General features: G+C 37.4%; 1 protein-coding gene across 5 annotated transcripts; it reads right to left on the bottom strand.

Moving 5' to 3' along the window:
- Window positions 1-853: 853 nt before the first annotated feature.
- LOC122005146 (glucose-6-phosphate isomerase 1, chloroplastic-like) lies at window positions 854-21,646 on the bottom strand. 5 transcript variants are annotated; one of them, XM_042560073.1, is made up of 14 exons: window positions 21,018-21,646; window positions 19,160-19,282; window positions 11,818-11,916; window positions 11,633-11,716; window positions 11,056-11,199; window positions 10,921-10,986; window positions 10,743-10,838; window positions 10,549-10,656; window positions 8,151-8,203; window positions 7,925-8,063; window positions 7,385-7,541; window positions 7,218-7,296; window positions 2,055-2,121; window positions 854-1,168 (listed from the first exon to the last, which is right to left on the bottom strand). In XM_042560073.1, the coding sequence occupies exons 1-14, from the start codon at window positions 21,534-21,536 to the stop codon at window positions 1,034-1,036; spliced, it is 1,869 nt and encodes a 622-aa protein (XP_042416007.1). In that variant the 5' UTR covers window positions 21,537-21,646; the 3' UTR covers window positions 854-1,033. The 5 variants fall into 5 exon arrangements, with proteins under 5 accessions (XP_042416007.1, XP_042416008.1, XP_042416009.1 ...); XM_042560074.1 differs by having other exon boundaries at window positions 10,743-10,811; XM_042560075.1 differs by having other exon boundaries at window positions 10,743-10,811; window positions 10,924-10,986.
- Window positions 21,647-23,079: the final 1,433 nt, after the last annotated feature.

Below are 23,079 nucleotides of genomic sequence, written 5' to 3'. Positions count from 1 at the left end.
ATATTCAGACAATATATATACTTTTATCATTAATTGATGACAGTTACAAATTACATCGTGAAAAGAATGACGAATGTATATTGGCCAAATATTTGAGTTATAGGTAAAAGTGATTCATATATATATATATATATATATATATATATATATATATATAAAAGAACAATTTAGTTTTAAGACATGGACACTAGAAAATCCATCAATATCTCATTTAGTATAATGTTCTAAAGGGAATATCATAGAGTAGTCACTCAGGCATTCCCGACTAGAATATTTATAGAATTTGTTTTTTTAAATAGGACGTGTAATCATAAAATGATAGAAAATTTCGTGAACCGAACCAGTCATCTCATATTTTACCTGGTTCAACAATTACAATAAAGGGAATACCAGACAATGAATGGATTGAAATCACATATACTGAACCAACCTAAAAAATAAAATTAGTAACTACTATTTTCAAGTAACTATAAATATTCCTCAGAGCAATAAGCAATATTTATACCCACCTTTTTTCTTTTTTTTTATCTCTAGTAGTAAATTGTCTATCAAGTTAAGTGCTGGATCTCTAGTTTGTTCGATATCTTCATTGCTCTGAACTCTAGCTTATGCACATTTGCTCTAGATATAACATTGGGAGTCTCATTTTGCAGATGAACCTCTTCAGAGTAGGTGTGATATGTTAGGAATCGGGACTATTTTTATCTTCTTTCCTCCAAAATGCTCCTATCACTTTGTCGGATTGGTATAGTTTGTATACTTCAATAGAACATATTGAACATACTAATCATATGATCTATTATAACAGTCTTTCTTTGTTGAAAATGGAAATGATGCTCATTATTTCTTGAACTTCAAAATGCTTTTCTTATTCAAAATGAAAAGAGAATATCATGAAAATAAATGTGTGGAACCAACAGGCTTGGGTAATTATTAGCAACAAATTCACTTGAAAATCATCCACATTACAATGTGGCTACCAACCTATGAGTTCACATATCTAGTTGTTGAAGTATAATGGAAAAAAATTCAATTAAGCAAGCAAATCATCTACATTACATTCGCCGAGGTAAACCTTGATGCTTCGTGGCGAGCCACAACTGCCTTCAGCGATCAACGCTCTATCATTTGCAGCCATATGTGCGATTATCTTGTAGATCATTTCTATCTGTGCCAGAAATGAAAATTTGAAAAAAACCAAAAAACAAAAAAATTACAAGATTGTGTTAATCGTGTCTACTTCCAGAGATAGTTGAAATTAGTTGTAATTGCACTGGTTATGTTGTCATAGGTTAGCCAACAAAAACACGAATTTGACACCAACTTCCAGCAGTACTTGAAAAAAATTTCCTCAAAGGCAAGCATCTAGTTGATCAATCATTCAACTAGGGCTTCTTATGTGGCGTTTGCCTAGGCAAAGTTCAGTTTAAGTAGCTCTTATAATAAGACAGCTCTGTGGTGGCATCTGGCCTAGCTTTAGAGCCTACATGCTCGTCTGAATGCCTTTCAAAAATTTATTTACCAGTATCAGCCGATAATTACAAGTTTTTTGGTTCCAGACTTCATACTAGTTTCTGTCATCTTCTTTATGCACAACTTGTCTAGCAGTTGATATATGAAAGATGGAAGTGCTATTAGGAGTGAACCAATGTCGAAAATTTTGAATATCTTCATAAAGGAATAGATTTGACTGAAACAATGCATGAAACAATGTGTATCTTTCATACTCTTGACAATTATGGTTCAATCTTCAAACAATTATGGTTCGGAAGGATTTTATATTAAAAATTAGAGAGACACTATATTATTCATAAATATTAGCTATGTTAGTCAGGAGGATTTTGCATTGCACGAGAAGAGAATTAGCCATGACTATTAGAAAAAGAACATGCAATTAATGGGCAGTGTTTTTGTCTAATGATTTTTTTCTCAACTTCTGAAACAAGGTTGAGCGTGTATGGACCACGTATAGACAATTTCACAATTCCCTTTTTTTCTTGACCTTTGAAAAGACACCAAGTGTATTTATTCATTTAATTGTCAAAAAAAATTACCTCCTCCGGGATATGGCATCGGTCTGCAATTTCCTCCAGTGAAAGTGGTTCCACAGGTTGTTTGCAGCTGAAGAGAAATCCCAGTATTTGTAAATTAAACAATTAAGCAAAACTAGGGACAAATACTATTGCTGCTTTGTTTATGGGCGCAATACTAGTGTATATATATTGCTAGGTATACTAACTTAACAAGCCAAATGGTACAACAAGATCCACCTAGTTGCTCGGTACTTCCTATTATGTTATGGTTAAATAGTATTTGGGCCAATTCAAGCCAGCAATTTGTGTTTTAATTTTCAACAAACGGACATTTACAAATGCTATTTAATAAAAAAATATAAATGTATATATGAGTCTCTTTGCTATCATCTTGTACCATTAAATTTAATATTCTATCAAAACTGGAAATCCTGTTTGAATCTTGCAAGTGACAGTAGTATATACCCAAATTAGGTTCGATGCCCTTTATGATCCAAACCCTAATCCCCAGATAGTTGTGATTAACACAGCTTGATGGCATTGTTAACACCAAATCCAAACATGTCTTTTTTCCCAGCGTTTGATCAGCAAAGAACATTTTATAACAGTAGAATACGATGCTATACATTGACATATGTGCTTCATCATTTGATGACGACGGCGGCGATGACAACGACAGCCAAGCCTTATCTCACTATGTGGGGGTTGACTATATGAATCTTTTTACGTCATTGGACTCTATTCCCTACTATCTCATCATCTATATTTAAATAAATTTTATCTTGTTTTATTGTTGCTAACCTAGTCTTTTTTTATCTTCCTCTTCCTCGTTTGATTTGTGTTTGTCATAGTTTCATATCACCTAACTGAAGCATTTATTGATCGTCTAAATACATGCATGTACCATCTTAAACGTGTCTCTTTTTTCTCAATAAATGCAACTCCGAATTTCTCTCTAATACTCTCATTTCTTATTATGTCCATCCTCATATATCTACACATCCCCCTTAATATCCTCATCTTCTGTTGATGTGCTCGAGTCATAGCCAATATTTAGTTCCATATAACATAGCAAGTCTGTGATTTTGTAGAACTTTGCTTTAAGTTTTAAACGTACTTTACGATCATATAAAACACCCGATGTCCTCTTCCATTTCAACCATCCTGCTTGTATTCTCTAGAAAACATCTCTCGCAATCCCTCCATCATTTTGCAAAAATGATCCTAAATATTTAAAGCTCTCAATCTCAGGCAACTAGTCATCTCCTATTTTAACAATTATCTCATTACGTCAAATATTGCTAAACTTAAATTTCATATATTCTATCTTTATTCTACTAAGCCTAAAACTTTTCCCTTCTAGTGTTTTCTGCCAAGATTCTAATTTAACATTTATTTCTTTACAAGTTTTATCTACCAAAGTAATATCATCTACAAACAACTTGCACCACAGTACTGTGTCTTGAATGTGTGCAGTGAGTTCGTCCATAATTAGTGTAAAAAGATAGAAACTTAGAGCTGATCTTTGATGTAACCCGATCTTTATTGAAAATGCTTCAGTTACTCCGCCTGAAGTTTTTACTCTGATCGTTACATCCTCATACATATACTTAATTAGTTCAATATATGTTACGCTAACATTTCTCTTTTCTCAAATTCTCCATATAATTTCTCTTGGGACTCTATCATAAATTTTTTCTAAGTCAATAAATATCACGTGTAGATCTTATTTTTACTTCCGATATTTTTCAAGTCTAAGAAAAGGTATAACTTCGATTGTCGATCTTCCAGGCATGAACTCAAATTGATCTTCGATCACCGTGATCTCTTTTAATTTTTTTTATTACTCTTTCCCAAAGTTTCATGATATGACTCATTAGTTTAATACCTCTATAGTTTGCATAATTTTGTACGTCTCCCTTGTTTTTATATAAGGGAACTAGAGTATTTACCCTCTATTGATCATACATTTTTTTCATTTTTAATATCATGTTAAATAATTTTGTAAGTCATTCAATACCTTGTTCCCATGGCACCCATACTTCTATATCATCTGGTCCAACGGCTTTTCCATTGTGCATCCCATTTAAAACTTGTTTTACTTCTAAAGTTTGAATTCTATGATAAAGATTTAAATTTCTATATTCATTTGACCTACTTAAATTATCTAAGTTAAATTGGTCACTTAAAACTTTATTATAAAGTTAAAAAAAAATACCTCTTCCACCGTTCTTTATTTCTCCATCATTTACTAGTATCATATTACATTAATCTTTAATACATTTTACTTGGATAAGATCTCTTGTCTTCCTTTCTCTCACTTTAACTCTTCTATAAATGTCTCTTTCCCCTTCTATATAATCGTTCAAAATTTTCAATCTTTGCTTCATTCACTACTTTCTTAGCCTCTGCTATTGCATATTTTCTTAAGTTTTCCTCGTTCTTACATATATATAATTCCTTATAAGTTGTTCATTTTTTTCTTCACTTTCTCTTATACTTTTTCATTTCACCATCCAGATTCATGTCCCTTTGAGTCTTTGACTCACCGAGTCCCCTCTTAGTTACTATTTTCAACTTTGATATCATTTTATCCCATGTTGAAATAGAATCACCGTATATTTCACCTAATGCTTGTACTTCTACCTTCTCAATATATTTTGTTTCCCATCCTTTAACTTCCACCACTTAATTCTAAGAGTCGTATATATTTTCTTTTTATAGATGCTATGCTTGAGACGTATATCCAACACTACTAACTTATGTTGGGTAGTTAAGCTTTTTCCAAGGATGACCTTGCAATCTTTATAAATCTTTCTATCCCTCTTCCTAACCATAATAAAGTCAATTTACGATTTATTATTCTCATTTTTGAACGTAATCAAGTGTTCTCCTTTCTTAAAAAAATATATTAGCTAATATAAGGTCATATACTATTGTAAAATCTAATATAGTTTTCCATTCTTCATTTCTCATTCCAAACTCATATCCACCATGTACCCTCTCATATTCCTCATTTTTCACTCTGACATGCTCATTTAGATTAACTCCTATTAAAATCATTTCACTTGGCGGAATATTTTATAATACTTCATCTAGGTCGTCACAAAATTTTGATTTAGTAACTTCATCTAATGCTACTTACGGTGCATATATGCTAATTACATTCATAGTTTCTTTTGTCATTATTATCTTAAGGGCTATAATTCTCTCCTTTTTTAACTACTCATAACTTTATCCTTTAACGAACTATCTGTTGGATCGCAAAGACGCTAGAGGGGGGGGGGGGGGGGGTTGAATAGCATTCGTCGCTTTTTCGAAAGTCAAGAATAAGCAGTGGAAATAATCAAAGTAAAAGGCAAATGCTAACACAGTGTTTTACTTGGTTCGGAACCTTCGACGACTCCTACTCCAAGACTCGCATTCGCTATGTGCTTTCGTTGGACAATCATTATAATAATAAAATCATTACAAGAGTAAGTACAATGTAGGAATTTAGATTATACTGACAATACAAAATTACAGATTCGAGCATAGCTTGTCGGAACAGCTTTTCAATATCTCGGAGAACTTTTCGGAGCAGCGCGCGAGTATAAAAGCTGTATCAATTGATGTTATGAAGCTGCTGGTCGAAGCTTCGTTTTAGCCTCGTTCGGGCGCCTCGATCCCCTCTCAGGCGCCTGGACTGTGCTAACGTGGCGAGCTCTTGTCGAAACTTCATCCTTGAAGTTTATCCACCTCCGGGAACCCGGACCCCCTCTGGGCTCCTGGACCGTTGACATGAATCACCAAGCCGTCGCGCTCCAACTCAACTTCTGAATAAACTTTGTTGGTTCGGGCGCTTGGAGCAACTCCGAGTGTCAGGACTGGCCAGGCACCTGCCCGGCCTCATCGAAGCTGGTCCGAGCGCCCGGACCACTCTTTTTCACCTTTGTCTTTTCCTGCAAAAAAAAAGAGTTACTTCAGACAACTATAATATGTTTATCCTGCTAAACAAAGTTAGCACAATAATAAGGTAACAGTATTAGTTAGATCATGTCTCCTTTAGACCAAGATCTAATCACAGTTTTAATTTAGATTTTCGAAATGGACCTAAATTGGACTTGCGCCTAATATTCTCAAATGGGACTCATCCTCACTAGATCACTCTCCTCCAGTGCTTACCTTACTTACCATTCACAGACTTCCTTAATGTCAGGTCCCTTAACCCACTAGGACTTCCTGTCAAATCTCAACCAATCTGGACTTCGGCCAGTTGTCAACCCAACTGGACTTCTTTCTGCCAGATCTCAACCAATCTGGACTTCTGCCAGATCTCAATCAATCTGGACTTTGAGACAGCTATCAACCTAGCTGAATTTCAGCCTGGTATTTCGGTCCTCTAGACCCATCAAGTCCTGCACACTTGGTAAAAGGTTAGACAAACAACACATTTAACTTTAACATATTTGTCATACATCAAAACCTGATTATTAGTGCAATCTGCACCAACACTATCTACAACAATACCCACTCCATTTCTTATTTTATTCTTTCCTGTGTACAATAACTTAAAACTCGAGTTCTCTATCATCTTTGTCCTCTCACCTACCCATTTTGTCTCTTGTACATATAAAATACTAATTCTTCTCCTAATTATCGCATCTACTACCTTCATTGATTTTCATGTACCAAATCTTAGACTATTAATTCTCCTATAATATTTGTTTTTATCCAACCTATGGTGTGAGAACTCTTGCTTATTTAATATTACGCCCAAGTTTTCATAAAGATGCAACGGTCTTTGCTGATACGTTACAGTCGGACCTTCCAACGCGAACTCTTGGATATTTAGCACTATAACTAAATTCTGGAGATGTAGCGGTCCTTGCCGAGACGTTACAGTCAGACCCTATAACGCGTTTCTTCCGAGACAACCTAGTATTAGCATAATAGTTTAATGGATCCATTGATTGAACATTTGTCATAGTATAACGTTGGCCAGTAATTTAATGCAACCCTCCTCCTTTAGCCGGGCTTGGGACCGGCCATTTGTCATGGGCGGAGTTGCTTCATCATCTGAGAGATTACGTAATGTGAAAAGTTCCATTTTTTAATATGATATTGAATCTGGACATCTTTCCAAGATGTCAGATGGACAGTCCATTGAATTCCAAGAAGAAGCTTATTAAGACAATAGTTTACCTGGCCTCGTTTAAAACAGTCAAGATCCTCTTCTGCAGAGCTAATACTTCACCAGCAGCCTTCTTTCCAGCTTCCACACCTGCAACCACAGACAAATGCAGCAAATATTGACGTTTTTAATGACTTAAGATAATGACCACATCAAATGTGAAGACATGTAATCATACCAGGTTGATGATACGCATTGATATTGACCAAATGTGCATAAATTCCAACAGCACGCTCATAGAGTGCAATTAGCGCTCCTACACTTCTAGGAGTCACTTCTTGCACTGTCACTGTGATTGATTCACGGTCATTTGCATATAGTGCTGACCGTGTACCCTGTGCAAACATAGACCCTCCTTTAGCATATAAGAAAGATGATAGACATTAAGCATATACAATTTATTCAAGGCATTAACCAAAAAACACTTTCAAACAAGAGGAGGAATAAAATGAAACTGAGTTATGATAGTTTGCTCACATCCAATTATCTACCGATGGAGATGAACAAAGCTACCTCCGGTAACTTTATGTGAATATTCCATTAAGGGAAATGCAATTTTTACATCATCCTATTAATTCATATTTAAAGAAAATGCTATGGACTTGGCTAATTTAGCATATTTAAACTATCACTAGTCAACAAAACCACGAAAAAATGAAAGTTACACCAACCAGCGGCATTTCATTGTATGACTCATCACAGAAAATTTAATATCTACCTGCAACATTCCAAACAAATAGTCGCCGCATGTAACCCCTGGTTCCAGCTCCCAATCATGACCAGGTGGTCTGTCACGTAATACCTCGATGAAAGTAACAAAGAAGTTGTGTACCCCTTCTCTCAGCTGTTGTATGTACCTGCTCATAGCAAGATGGCATTGAATCTGAGAACATGCCACTTGCTATCAGGAAGAATGACAAACAACAAATAGTAAAAAAACTCACGCATGCTGGTCCGTGCTTCCTTTGTTCCCATACACTGAAAGTCCTTGATTGACCTGAATGAGATCCATTAGAAACCTATAAACTCTACTATAATTAGTTCCAACTATTTTTGGATACATTACAAGGGATTGGCTTATCTACCAATCATAGAAAAAGTAATCCTGAAATGAAATAACATGCAAGGCATCAAGTGTGGCAAGATAAGATCTAGCAAAAAGATAATGGCTTATGCAAAAGAAAACCAGACACTAACAGTTCAGATCCATGATAAACTCAGAAGCAGAAAGCTGTGCTGCTGAAATAATTAATGCATAGTCATCACTATGCATTATATGTGCCCAAAATTATTTATGGATGAGAAACATGCCCTAAAGTCTGTCAAGAAATCACAAGCAGTTTGACTGAACAAATTAGGTTTGTATTTCTAAGCAACCAAAAAGGAACTTCATGTAATTTGGAATTGTAGATGCACCAAGCTATAAAATCTCGACTCGTGTTGAGATTTCGATCATTGGCCAGAACAATACGATTTCAGTACCGTATCGTGATGTGCCAGTATGATTTTGATATTTTTTAAATATAAATATATAAATTCAAAAATATATAAATATTTAAAAAATAAATATTTTTTTTTAAAATATATAATAAATTAATAAGATAGTTTTATTAGGATTTAATTGAAGCTATTTAAATTATCTCACGGAAATAAGTAAATGTATTATAAAATATTCAAGCCTTTACATCCTCGAACATAGAATCAAAAGCACACATCATATGCTAGAACATAAGCTAGCATGTCTAGCATGAGATGTCAATTAATGACAAGTTCATGACTTTTTATTGCCTCACGTACAAAACGAAAAGACAAATGCAATGACATGCAACATAAATCCATCAAACCAATCTGCATGTGCCACCAATGCTAGAAGTTGCCCAAGCCATGCATGTGCCACCAACACATCAAATCTGCTCAAGCCTCACTGTGGCACCAACGTAAAAACTGCTCAAGCACCAACACAAAATCAACGTCAAATTGATTTCTCCATTCACCGATGAAATCAGCACGCGGACTGCTCCAATCGCCGATGAAATCAACGTCAAATTGTATAGCAACGCTGACTGCTCCACTCGCCGCACTATCTGCACCATCCACAAAATCTGCGTCCATGTTTTTACATCCAGAAGACCACCGAAACAGAGGTTAACGACTTCAATTTCTACACATGTCCACAAAACGATAAACATGAATTTGGATCTTGCGCAACATTCTGTCAACATCAGGAACCATTCCCTCATAACAACACCTGTTGCGAGCTTCCCACAGAACATATATCATACTAGAAACTCCAAGATGTCGGGCTTTCATTCGTCAGCTTGTATTTTTGTAGTGTTGGCCAAGAATGTAAAATAGCACTGCAACTGAGTTAGCTTCATAACTTATCTCTAACCATGACCGCACCTTGTTCCAAAGAGCACATGTAATAGAGCACTCAAAGAACAAGTGGCCAGCCGACTCATCTCGAGATCAGCAAAACATACAAGTCTTGTTCTCCACATATGGCATTCTATCCGTATCCGTTGTTTGTAGTCTCCCATGAGCAGGTAACCAAAGAATGAACCGATGCTTCGACATAATTTCCGACCTCCAAACCAATGATGTACACACCACCTCAGGACCTCTTGGCATGAAGAAACCATAAGCATTTGCAATCCCATTTTTTAAATTATCTCAACTATAACTAAGAGTTGATTGAATTTATTAACTTAAGTTTTTAATTAAAAGCACTATTCTTCGGCTGCTTCGCGCTGCCCGCGAACGTGAGGCCATCGTGTGGCCTCCGCAGTGGCCGCGAGGCCTGCGTGTGGCCTCCGCGGGCGGAATGAATTTTTTTGCTCGTACCGAGTGACATGGCACGATATTTTAAACCTTGAGATGCACCAAGTAGGACTCACAGATCCACCATGCAAACAAATGACACTTTTTTGTGAGATACAGTGACAACATACAGAATTTTTATGGTTATATCATCATAAGTATGTTGCTACACCTCCTTACTACTGACTTGTCTCAAAATAAACCCTCAACCCCCTTACTAATGCCTACCATTTTGTTTCATTCAATTAAGTAACCACACTTCTTGTTTGGTGGAGGTGCAAGTTTGCATAATTTGTTATACTGGCTTGGCTTGAAAATGTAAGCAAAGTTATGTGTTTATGTTTTAAGTGGTTTTGATTTGCTCAAACAGTGCATGTATGATCATGTGTCAACTACTGAAATGATGTCAGATTGTCTTGCTATAAATTTAATGAAGTCATATGTAACATTTAATTAGATTTCCAGATGTATCCAGGTCATGATGCAGACATAAAGAGTCCATTAACAGCTAATGCTACAAACCCGGTTTCCATCGAGATCAAATTCCTTTCCGAGGGATTCCATGACCAACTGCTGCAGATACCTACTGAAGAGTAATAAGCTATCCTTGTAAGGAAGTACAACCATATCCTGTCGTTAGAAGATGATAAAAGTAGATTAGGTAAAAACAACAATTGCAGACTATTGCATATATAAATGTAGTTCAACTAAGAAACCTTTGATCCAATTCCATCAGAAGCCCAATACCAACATAAAGCAAGTAATGCTGCTGGATTATCCTTGATCTGGATGAAACCGTTTAAGATAAATAGCTGACAACAGCAACTAAAATGATAATGCTGATTACAAAATAAATTAATAGATAACTTATAGCCAAAGTAAGATGTAATATACCACCCTCATGCGAGTTGCTTCATCCATCAATGATGCACCAACAAGCATTTCTTTGATGTCAATCCCCTGAATTGCAACGATGGTGAGTTTAACCTTTCGAAACTGGCAGAAAGGAATCAAATAGTAGATAATTACCTGAAGAGCAGCAGGGAGTAAACCAACGGCAGACATTTCTGAGGTTCTACCACCAACCCAGTCAAACATAGGAAATCTCGCTAACCACCCTTCAATCCTAGCTGTATTGTCCAATAAGGAGTTTTCCTGAGTAATTGCAACTCCCTGCAAATGCATACAATTTTGAAATATCACTAGAGTTTGGAAAGAATCACCCACAACTTATTTAAAAGCATCCCTAAGATTAGCAGCCAATTAACACACTGGTAAGCACTTATAAATTGCAGACAAAATATATTTGAGCATAATTAACCTGCATCATTCAAAATTCATGGCAAAGTTCAAAAAAATCTCATACGGGTGCCAGCAATAAAATAATTAAATAATTTCCCTCATGAAATAACAGTTAATCACTCAGAAATGGAAAAAAGAGAAACAATATTCCTTTCACATTAAGTGTTGTCTCAAAAATGTTAATGATAGTTAATGTTCTGGAAATGCTAATCAAAACATATTGACAACAAACATCTGAATAATGGTGCAGGTAAGATTACTGACAATATTCTGTCAACATGAGTGCAAGAACTTTAGGTAGTACCTGTTTAGAAAATTCTAGCCCAGCTTCTCGAAAAGCCTTCTGCACTTCCAACAACCCATTTCGTGTTTCAGGGGTGCCTCCACTCTGAGCATGTTGATATTTTGAGTTTATGTTGTAAAAAACAGATTAGTAAAGGACGAAAAACAAAAGAATCACATATAGTGTACTGTTATTACTAAATTGACCTTTGAGATTACAATTACAAGTGTTGATGCAAGCTCAGGTCCAAGCTGTGCAATTTGATGATCAATTCCAGCTGGGTCTGTATTATCAATAAATCTTATCTGGCACACAAGGGAACAATCAGAGAAATAAGACATGGAATTCTTATAATTCATCAACACTTTCCAATGTTAAACATCAGAAAAAGAGAATCACATATTTAGCAGGAAATTTTGAGAAACTGACTAGGAATCATGAACCTAACTAAAAAAGTAAGTTATTTGAGTGTTATATAAAAAGGGCCAGTATAACGCCCATGGAAAAAAGTAAAACTTTCAAATATTAAACATGAGAAAAAGATAATCACATATTTAGCAGGAAAGTTTGAGAAACTCATTAGGAAGCATAAACCAAACTTAAAAAAACGTACTATGTAAGTTATTTGTGTGTCGTGTAAAAAAGACCAGTATAACTTGAGGAAAAAAGAAGTAAAACTTGAGGAAACAATATAATATAAAAAAAATCATTGACTGGCAAATATGGTACACACAAGTAGTTGAAGAGAACCAGACTTGGTATAAGATATTCAAAATTTAATTTCATTAGGGTAGCCCGGTGCACGAAGCTTCCGCCAATGCGGGTCCCGGGGAAGGGTTGACGTAGGCAAAATAGCGAGAGAAAAAGGATTTGTGAAGAAAATAAAAAGAGAAATTGAAAAACAAAGGGTCTTTAGGTTTTACCAAAACTAGAATTTTTATTCAATAATAAAGATGGTCTAAAAACAATGAAATAGGACACTGATATAGACACAACCTAATTGCAAGACGAAAATATAAAAAATACCCTAGATACCAAAAGAAATTTAATAAAAATGGTAAAAAAGATGTTTAGAGTCTCCGAAAAGACCCTAAATGATGTTTTTCGGATCTGAAATTTGGTCGATTATGAGCTCCACCCGATAACAAATGTAGGTAACGAGCTTCGATTCAAACCAAAGGGTGCCTCGTTTTGATATCCGAGTTAAAAGTTATGATCCGTTGAAACTCAAGTCCTCTTGCGTCAGTCTTGCATCGGTCATCCCGGATTGAAAAAAAACTCGCCCTCAAGTTCATAGTAGTATCATCAGCATCCAAGGGCGGACCGAAAGAGGGGGCTAAGGGGGGCTTTAGCCCCCCCCCCCCCCCCCCTCCTCCCCGAGTTTGTCGGAACCGTCTAGTATGGAGGTTCCTGACTGTGGAGGCTGCTTTTGCAGCCCCCCAATCTTCTTCTCCGGCAAACTTTTATGCAGGAGGTGATGAAGCGAGCAGTGTTGGTGGAGAAATGGAATCAACCTGAGCTCCAGGCCTTCCACCTTCCGTCTCCTCCCCGTCCTTCTTCCCACCCAAAAGGACACGTTGAAGCGCGTCTGCGCATGAGATCGGTGGCGGCAGTGACGGATGGCCTGTGCAGGGTAAATTCAGCACCCCTTAAAAAAATTTTCTAGTTCCGCCCTATCAGCATCCACAAAATAGGAGTCAAATGGTTCACATTGAAGACATCAAAAGTCTTCACATGACTAGGAAGGCATAACTTGTATGCATTATTATTGATCTTCTGCAGTCTCTCACATGGCCCAATCTTCCGATCCTTAAGCTTATTGTACTTGCCAATAGGGAAACAATCATGAGTTAATACAGCTCAGGCAATCACCGACATCAAAAAGTACCTGACAACAATGACCGTCAACCTAAGTCTTGTATTTGGTATTGCTCTCAAGAATACTCAGTTCACCTGCTCATGAATGCCCCGAAGATGCTCTGCCATCTAATCTGCTTTAGGATTAAATTATCCTACACATGGGATAGGAGCTAAATCTAGTAACATGGATGGGTTCCGCCCATAGACAACCTTAAAAGGACTCAAACCTGTGGTCACGTTTCTTGATCTGTTATAGGAAAATTCTACTTGATGTAACGCCAAATCCCATTGCTTCGACTTAGTTTGTGTCAAACACCTCAGAAGTTACCCAAACTTCGATTCTCCATCTGTCTAGGGAGGTAGGCACTATTAAAGTTCAATTGCGTTCACAATTTCTCCCATAAGCTCTTCCAGAAAAAATTGATGAACTTAATATCACTATATGAAGTGATGAATTGAGGAACGTCATGTAAACGCACGATCTCCTTGAAGTAAAGATGGGCAATCCGAACAACATCCGTAATCTTCCTGCAAGCTACAAAATATGTCATCTTTCCTGTAAGCTACAAAATATATCATCTTTGAAACCTTGACAACCACAACTAGAATGGAATCTGAGGTTCATTAGTTGTAGGTAATCCTAATACAAAATACATGCTAATGTCAAACCAAGGAGCTTCAGGAATTGGAAAGGGAGTGTACAAGCCTGCATTGGTGAGAATCCCCTTAGACCTCTGGCATACAAAACATCAGTCTACAAATTGAGTCATAGTTAACTTGGGCCAATAAAAATCAAGAGAGATAAGGGTCAAGGTCTTATCACGTCCAAAGTGCCCCTCATTATGAAGCTCACTCATAATCTGTTGCCTCAGTGAACAATTTGGAACGCACACAACTACAATTCACGAAATAAATAACCATTATACAAAAAAATTTGTGGCATTAACCATCATGTACCGCCTAGAATATCCTTCCGAATGAAGGATCCATTATGTACATATCTATGAAACCTTAAAGCTTGCAACTTTGGTACTCATGGTGGTAAGTAATGAAGAGCGACGGCTCAGGACATCTGCAACACGATTTAGGCTCTCGACTTGGTGTCTCAGCGTAAAGGTGAACTCCTACAAATAAGTCACCCACTTGGCATACTGCCTACTCAGCTTGTGTTGACCATTGATGTACTTCAAGGCTTCGTGATTAGTAAGAAGGATGAACTCCTTCTGTACGAGGTAGTGGCGTCGATGCTTCAAGGACTGAACAATGGTTTAAGTTGTTGATAGAATAATTCTTCTTGGATCCGGACAGTTTCTCACTGAAAAAAGTAATTGGATGCCCAGACTAACTTAGAACACCATATCAATGTCAGATGAATCACAGTTGACCTTGAACACTTTGTCAAAATCGGGAAATGCCAAAACTGCTGTTGTCATCTTCTGCTTGACCAATTGAAAGCTAACCTCTGTCTTTTCAAATCACTTGAAATCACGTCCCTAAGACACTCGGTGATGGGTTCAATGAGTGCTGAAATTTCTGATGAATCGGCGGTAGAAAGAAGTCAATCCATGAAAACTTCTAATATCGTGCAAGGTCCTTGGCTGAGGCCACTCCAAGACTACGTCTATCTTTAATTGATCCGTGTGAACATTGCAGGGCTTGGCTGTGTTGGTCACCACATGGTAGAATTGTCAAATCAAGCAAGGGTCGATTCCAAGATTTACTCTCTCATATGGTGGTCTGCTCAGTTTCCTAATTTACCTCTTTACAAAGGACTGTGGGGCCGGCCATGTGGGGGCGTCTAGGTCAACATATGACCGTTTGCCAAATAAAGCACAGAAAAGTTAATGGGGTAGTAAAAAAAACACTTCTTGTTGACAAATAAGCACTCCATTTTCAACCTTTCAAAAATAGCACGAAGGTGATCGGAGTGTGATGCTCACATCGGACTAAAGACGAGAATGTCATCAAAGTAAGCCACCACAAACTTTCGCATAAAAGACCGCAAGATCTAATGTATAAACATCATGAATGTGTTGGGTGCATTAGACAATCCAAAAGGCATGACCATCCACTCATATAACACATGTTGCGTCTTCCATTCATCTCCCGGCCTTATTTGGATATGGTGGTAGCCACTTTTAAGGTTAATTTTTGAGAAGTGAACCGGATAGTTGATCCAACATGTTATCCAAGTGGGGAATTACAAATATACACTTAACTGTAATATGTTGGTGGCTCTGATGTCAACACACATACGTCATGAACCATCCTTCTTGGGCACTAGTAGGGTAGGAGCTGCACATGGGCCTATGCTCTCACGAATATAACCCTTTTCAAGTAATTCCACCACCTACCACTGTAATTCTTCAACCTCCTTGGGACTGAGGCAATATGCGGGTCGATTAGGCAAACTCAACCCCGGAATAAGATCAATCCGATGCTAGATATTCCACATAGATGGTAGACCAGGAGGAAGATCTTTTGGCATCAATTCGGCAAAGTCCACTAGCAGTTGTTGTACCTCAGCTAGTCAATCAGTGTCCATGGCTATGACATCGTTCTGGCAAGGCAACAAAGAATAGACAGCGTCTCCATGCTCTATCTTATCTAAAAACCTAGATATAGAAAGTAGATTAGTAGTTTTGGCTATTGGAATTGGAGTGGTTCCTTCCCGTAGTGACGTCAACACAATCTCTTTCCTTAGATGTGAAGGGTATAAGTATTCTTTCGTTCATCCTGGATAACATTGTGATCATACTACCATGGTCGCCCTAACAATACATGGCATGCATCTATGGCCACCACATCACACCAAGCATTATCAAAAATTTTGCTGCCAATTAAAAAAGATACGAGGCATTGCTTGTCTACTTTACCTCACTATTTTTATTCAGCCAAGACAACTTATATGGTTTAGGATGACGGTTCGTCTTCAACAAGAATTCTGGATAGTCTCATCGGATGCTACATTCTCACAATCGATGATCATCTTGCAGAGCAGGTAGTGTGAAAAATATTGGTTCTCAATCAATCATCCTCCGAATCGCTCTTGGGAATCATCACTCTTGTGAACAATCAAAGTCTTTTGGTCATCATTGTAAAGCACCTTGTCAGTTGCCTCATCATCATACACTATTTCATCAATTGCTTTTGTCTCTTCTTCCATGTCTTCCTAGATCAATAAACTTCCCTGTTCACCACAACAAAAACATCTGATGGGGTCTTAGAATTAACCTATGGTGGCTACTATGGTAAAGGACGGGAATCTTGAGGACAAACTAGCCGACTGTTTTGGTTGCCTCTAAGGACTGGTTTCAGTTTTGTTGTTTTTCAATAGTCAATGCACACTAGTAGGCCTCTAAAACAATCCACAATGAATGAAGACTAAGGACATCTTGCAAGAGACGATACAAGCCCTCTAAGTACCGTGCCACAATCTGCTCCTCCATCTCGGATAAGTCGTTCCGGGCAATCAACTAGTAGAATTACTCCGTATAATCATCGATCAATCTAGCGCCCTATCTCAACGTGTGAAGTTGCTGAAACAGAACTTGGGTCTAGCCGAAAAGAAGGAAGTGACCCCTCATCTTCTTTTTCATCTTCTCTTAGCTAGTTATTTTGGGTTTGCCCTTTCAGTTCTCGAGTGCTGCAACTGCTCTCACCACGCCGATGCTCAACCCTTGAGTCTAATGACAATCAACTTCACCTTCATCCGATCCGGAACTTCCTTATATTAAAAAATTCACTCCACTTCGTTGATTCAATCAACAAAACCCTCTTCTTGTAATGTACCAGAAAATTCAAACAAATCAACTCGAAAATCGAGGTCTCCACGACATTCCTACTATGTAGCTCGATGGTGATATGGGTTCTCGAAGGTAGACTCAAATTCACTATCTGAGATCTCACAATCTGAGATCTCACGATCTTCAAGATTTCATGCCACTAGATGCTCTGCAACTTGCCTTTATAAATTCTCAATCATCATCATATCTTGAATGCTACAACCACATTGCTCGGCTTCACAAACCTGCTCGCTATTGTGATCGCGACCATAATAACCGTCCATTGGATCTAATGTGCTCATATACCAACTGACGCTAGACAAAATAGCAATTATCCCAGTTGAAGAGAAAGAATTTGAGGAGAAAATAGAAATCTAAAAATAAAGAGAAATCGTCATCTCTAGGTTTTACTGAAAATAAAAGTCTTATTCAATAATAAAAATTGTCTTGAAACAACTAAAAAGGACATTTATACATACCTAAAACCCTAATTGCTAGACAAAAATACTAAAAATACTCTAAATAAAAAATAAAAATTACTAAAAATAGTAAAATAAAAGTTCGGAGCCTCCGAAAAAACCCTAAACAATGTTTTTCATATATGAAATTTGGCCGGTTACGAATTCCACTCGATAACAAAGCTAGGTCTCCGAACGAGCTTTGATTAAACCAAAGAGCATCTTGATACCCGAGTTAAAAGTTATGACCGTTGGTATTGCATTAAGAGTTTATTGTACGCAGCCTTACTCTGCTTTGCAAGAAGTTGTTTCCGAAACCCGAACACGTAACCTCTAGGTCACATGGTAACAACTTTACCGTTGCACCAAGACTCCCCTTCAAAAAGTTTAGTCTCATTAAGTTATTTAAACTATATGCAAAAAACACATAAAGTACTAACTATATGAAATATCTGTCATTTTATGTACAAAAAAATAGAGTAGTTATAGCAATTACCAACTCAAGCCTAACATGTTGGTAGCAAAAACGTGTGCAGTTAAATGCATGTACCAATAAAAACAAAGAAATAGCATTAACTCCCTCATAAAGCAAGTTTGAAACATAGATCCTCTTTATAACCAACTTAAATGCAGGTATTTTCCAGAATCAAATCTTGCATTCATTTGTGCAAGCCTACTAGATTTCTAGAAGCAACAGTAACGAGTTCAGAGAACAAGTCGACCCATTGAAAGGTTATGCCAATTTGCAACATAAAATAAAGCCAAAAGAAGAAGGTTATTCTAGCTCTCAACAACAAGGTTCTTGCTCAAAGGATCACTAAATCTAGTCTTCCTATAAGTAAATAAATCTCTAGTTCATTGGAAGACACACTCATCCTTCCAATTAGATTTTTCAATACAACTATATGCATATATTAAATTAAAACATGGTAAAATTAAAACTACTGCGTCACTGATTATCAAATTTCCACACTGCCCTAATATAGGGAATTTACATAAAATCACCTGCAAGCAAGTTTGGGATGCAGACCTTATTGACAGCATAAGTATACTAGTCATACAGAACAACACCGCTCAGGTTCCATCTCAAATTATCTAGAAAAATCTGGTAAAACAACGTTATAGACTATTCCTTTTTTTGACAGGTTCATATGGATCAGATCTGCACACCAGTACAAGTCGTACAACTTAAACCCTGCTTAAGAGCAAAACAAATGAAGAACTGAATGAAGTGCAGGAAATTATCATATACAAATGTAGCATTAAGGAATATGAACCTATCAAAGAGATTATTCCGAGATACTTGTTGTTGAGCACAATGCATGATTTTGATTTTGTATGCACAAAATTATGAAAAAAAAAATTGAGTGACAGGAGGCCTGCCTTCAGAAGAGGATTGTATACACAAGATGATGATAAAATACGTGGAGTAATAGGAGGTCTACCTTCAGAGGAGGATTGTCAGGAGCCAATGCCTCTGCAACAAATTGAGGGCCTAATGATGAACCCCCAATTCCTACAGAGAGCACTTGGGTAAAGCGACCAGCTGGAGATGATGGAGGTTTAATCTGTTTTAAATAGCATCAATTAAAAGTCAAAAGTAAAAAAGATATCTATAGGATTGAATGTATTAAATACTTTGGAACCAAAGATATTTTGAACGGTAGTAACACAACTTTAGATGTATAACCGTTAAAAGATATAAAATATGAAAATATAAAATAAAAACAGCTGATACAAAATGATTGTTAGTTTTTTCCTTGAAGAATTTGCAAAATTAAGTAGTTGTAAGGGTACTACTCCAAAGGGAATCATTGGGGTAATGGCTTTTCTGTCTTAGCAACAATTTTTTATCTAATATCTATTTCACAATTAAGTTAATTTTAAGGTTAAAGTTTGATCAATTAACTATTTCACAATTGAGTTAGTTTTAAGATTAATGTTTGATGACTTGATCGACTAATTATTGTCATCTTGCCCTGATTGCAGTTTTAAGATAGTCTGGGATTCATTTAGTGAGGTCAATTGACCTCACTAAAAAACATAATTACGTCCCTATATGATGTCCTAGAATCAGATGACTGATTTTAGATGGACACATGAGAGTGTGAGAATAAAGAATAAAACTCCATCACTTACTCCAACTTTTTAAGAAGAGGGTTCTTAAAATATACTTAGATACTAAGAGACATTCCGCCTAAATTTCTTTTGGTATTTTGGATCAGACTTGAAGGTTAATATGGTATCAGAACTAGATTTCACCTCTAAAAATGATATTAAATTTGAGGGGGCACGTTAAAGAGTAGGACGAGAGAAGATGACACAGTTCATCCTTTAGTACCACATCTCCAATTGACAGTTCATAAAACATACATTGTTACCAAGAGAGCTCTCACCTAAATGTCTTGACATTTTTTAGCTGGATTGGGTTCTCTTAGGTTGTAACATGGAATTTATTCTCCAACTAAGAATGGAGATGACAAGGAGCTCCATTCAACCAAGTGGTCTTCAGCTTGAACAAGTTCCCGTCTTCCTCCTCCTCCATCACCACCGTTATAGGAATCTAGAGATTGAGCAATAGAGGAACGAGTTGGGTAAGACACAATTGTGGTGTTAACACTGAGTGTTAGGGATTGAGAGTTTCTTTTCATTTGCTAAACCAATAAATAGTTGTTGCAATAGGTGATGCAGATGATTTGGTTGAGTCAACATTCTACAACGTCAACGACTATTTGTAGATGAATGGCAATTTAATAGGTGATAGATTTATTACTAAAGTCTAAACCATGTGATAGATTTGATAAATTTATATTGTTGTGGTAGATTTGAAAATCCATACAAAGTAGATAGATTTTTCAATTAATCCTACAAAATTTTATAATTTTGTTTTGATTACTTTTTCAATAGGAATTCAACGTGAATGGAACTATTGTTGGAATTCTTGGACCAAACCGAATCATCTTAATGTAATCGCTAAACAAAAAATTGTGACACATTATTCATTGAACTGAAAATTAGACTCCTGAGTGGGGACTTACAATGAAAATAGACACTTTTTTTTTCCATTTTTGGAGTTGAGTGGGTGCAATTTGGTTATCCATAAGTATATAAATTTCATTTCAAGAGGTAGGTTGAAGCAATAAAAGTATCAAACAGATAATTTGCTCCAAAGGCTGAATCTTAATTTTTATCAATGCTCACAACACTAATAATTTTCCAGCTATCGAACAAAACGTTCGAACAGACATGCTAGGTAAACATAAAAGTAAAGCGAGCTAAACATTTGAGTAAGAAAGAACGTACCTTTGCACTGATAACGTCATCGGCAAACTTGCAGATAGCATCGAGGGTGTTATCTATCTGAAGCCTCAAGAACGAATTGGGCGCGAGCTTCGACTTCCGCAACCAGTAATGGCCAACCATGCGGCCCTCGTCGGGGTTGGCGATGGCCCCCTTCTCGAGATCCTGCATTGCCACGAGCGCCTTCTGAAGCCGGGGCTCCATCAGGTCAAAGAACTTGTCGGTGAACCCAATCCGGCTAACGTCGAGTAAGAGGCCGAGCTCCTTGTGCTGGTAGAGCCAGTCGACATAGCGGTTCCAGAGATTAATTGGATCCTTCTCGACGGATCCATCCTCCACCTTCTCCACGGGGAGAGAGGCAGAGGAGGAGGAGCAAGATGAGGTAGAGGAGAAGGAGCGATTGAGATCTGCGACGGAGCGGAACGGCCGGAGGCGGCGGAGATGGCCAGAGGTTGAGACCGGGAGGGACCGACGGATACGTACGGCGGACGAGGGGGAGCAAACGCCGGAGATGGAAGCCATCCGAGTGGAAGGCGAGAGCAGGAATCCCTCCGAGGAAGGGGGACTGAAATGGAGTGTCTCGGTGGGCGTCGGCACGTGCGAGATGCGCGGTAGTTCTTGTTTCGTCGTTTGCGAGTGGGGACGGAGATACTTGAGGCGACACGGTGTCCGTAATCCGAAGGAGAACGTGGACGGACGAGATTTCCAGACCACCAGAATGGACGGTTCCAAGATTCACTACGGATTAGTGTTGTCGAAAGGGAGGGCAGAGAAGTCCACGAACACAATTATAACAATGGATTTTTTTGATTGGTGTGTCTAAAATTCCCGATTTTTCCAGTTACCTCCCTAATTTATTTATTTTTGCTAAAAAAAAAAGGTATCATTTCTCCTCTTCTCGAAGTGACAATTAGAGCTGGTCGCTGAGGTTTGATTGCTCCTCTTCTCGAAGTCATGCTTCCACCAACTAGATCATCAAGTTTTTTCATCTCATTTTTCACTTTATATATTTTCCCCATTTCTCATCATATGCACAAAACTGAATAAGAATCAATATAAATGATTCAAAAAAGTGTCATTTCTAATCACGTTCACTCAACCTAATTAACTTTTAATTTCAGATGCATAATGACATAGTTGATGGATATCAATCTCTCTAATGGCATGCATGGACTAGTACCCACATTCTTGCCCCACAATCTGTGTCAGTATATATCAAGACTGGCCACATTCCACTGATTACCACGAAATGCTTTCACATCAACTACTAACTAATGGAGACGTTTGGCCTGAGCAACCAAACTTTGAATGATTGCCAGCTTCACCTCACGTACTGTGCGAGCTGGGAGCAGCTACGTGATGATGGGAATCTTGTCGGAAGGAATTGATATAAACAAAAGATTATCTTCATGATTAGCGTAAAAGTTGGGATTAGAATAAACGCAACTTTTGTACTTGCCTGACTCGGCGAGTATTTTTTTGTTGCACAGGTCCTCTTTCTTTACTCTGATTCCAGATCTTCCATATCGCTTAAAGAATGAAGGTGATCTTCGTAAACACACAGTTGAGGATGAATACAAGCCAGAGACTCCCAATAAGAAACATCAACTTGCTACAGTGGTCAGGAATGCCTCCAAGATTGACTGTTGCTTTGCTCCTTTCCATAGAAAAGGCTCAATTTTCACTGTGTTACTCAGTCATGTCTGTCAACTGAACGCTTGTTTGTACACATCCATGCATGCTGAATAATTTCACTTGCAGGACTGATGTCGCCAAATGCAGCCAAGCATTCATCTATGCGGACAGTAACCTTGGCTCACTTCAGTACTTTCTCTGAAAAAACAAGGAAACAAGACAAAAATGTGCATATGCATGAAAGCTAAAATGAATTGATCATGGAGGCGGAAACTCAAATTCTGGAAGGACAATATTATGATTTCAAATGCTGAAGAAGCTGTTTGGTGTCAGTGATGATTCCTGTAAGAAATTGAGAGTTCCTCTGCATCACAATCACAAATTTTATTGAGAGTTCCTCTACATTCTTTCTTTCTTTCTTTCTCCGTAC

The sequence above is a fragment of the Zingiber officinale genome, chromosome 7B, assembly GCF_018446385.1.
Source record: "Zingiber officinale cultivar Zhangliang chromosome 7B, Zo_v1.1, whole genome shotgun sequence".
Taxonomy (NCBI): Eukaryota; Viridiplantae; Streptophyta; class Magnoliopsida; order Zingiberales; family Zingiberaceae; genus Zingiber; species Zingiber officinale.
The sequence above is the reverse complement of the archived record's forward strand: the minus strand, read 5'-3'. Positions and strand labels throughout refer to the sequence as shown.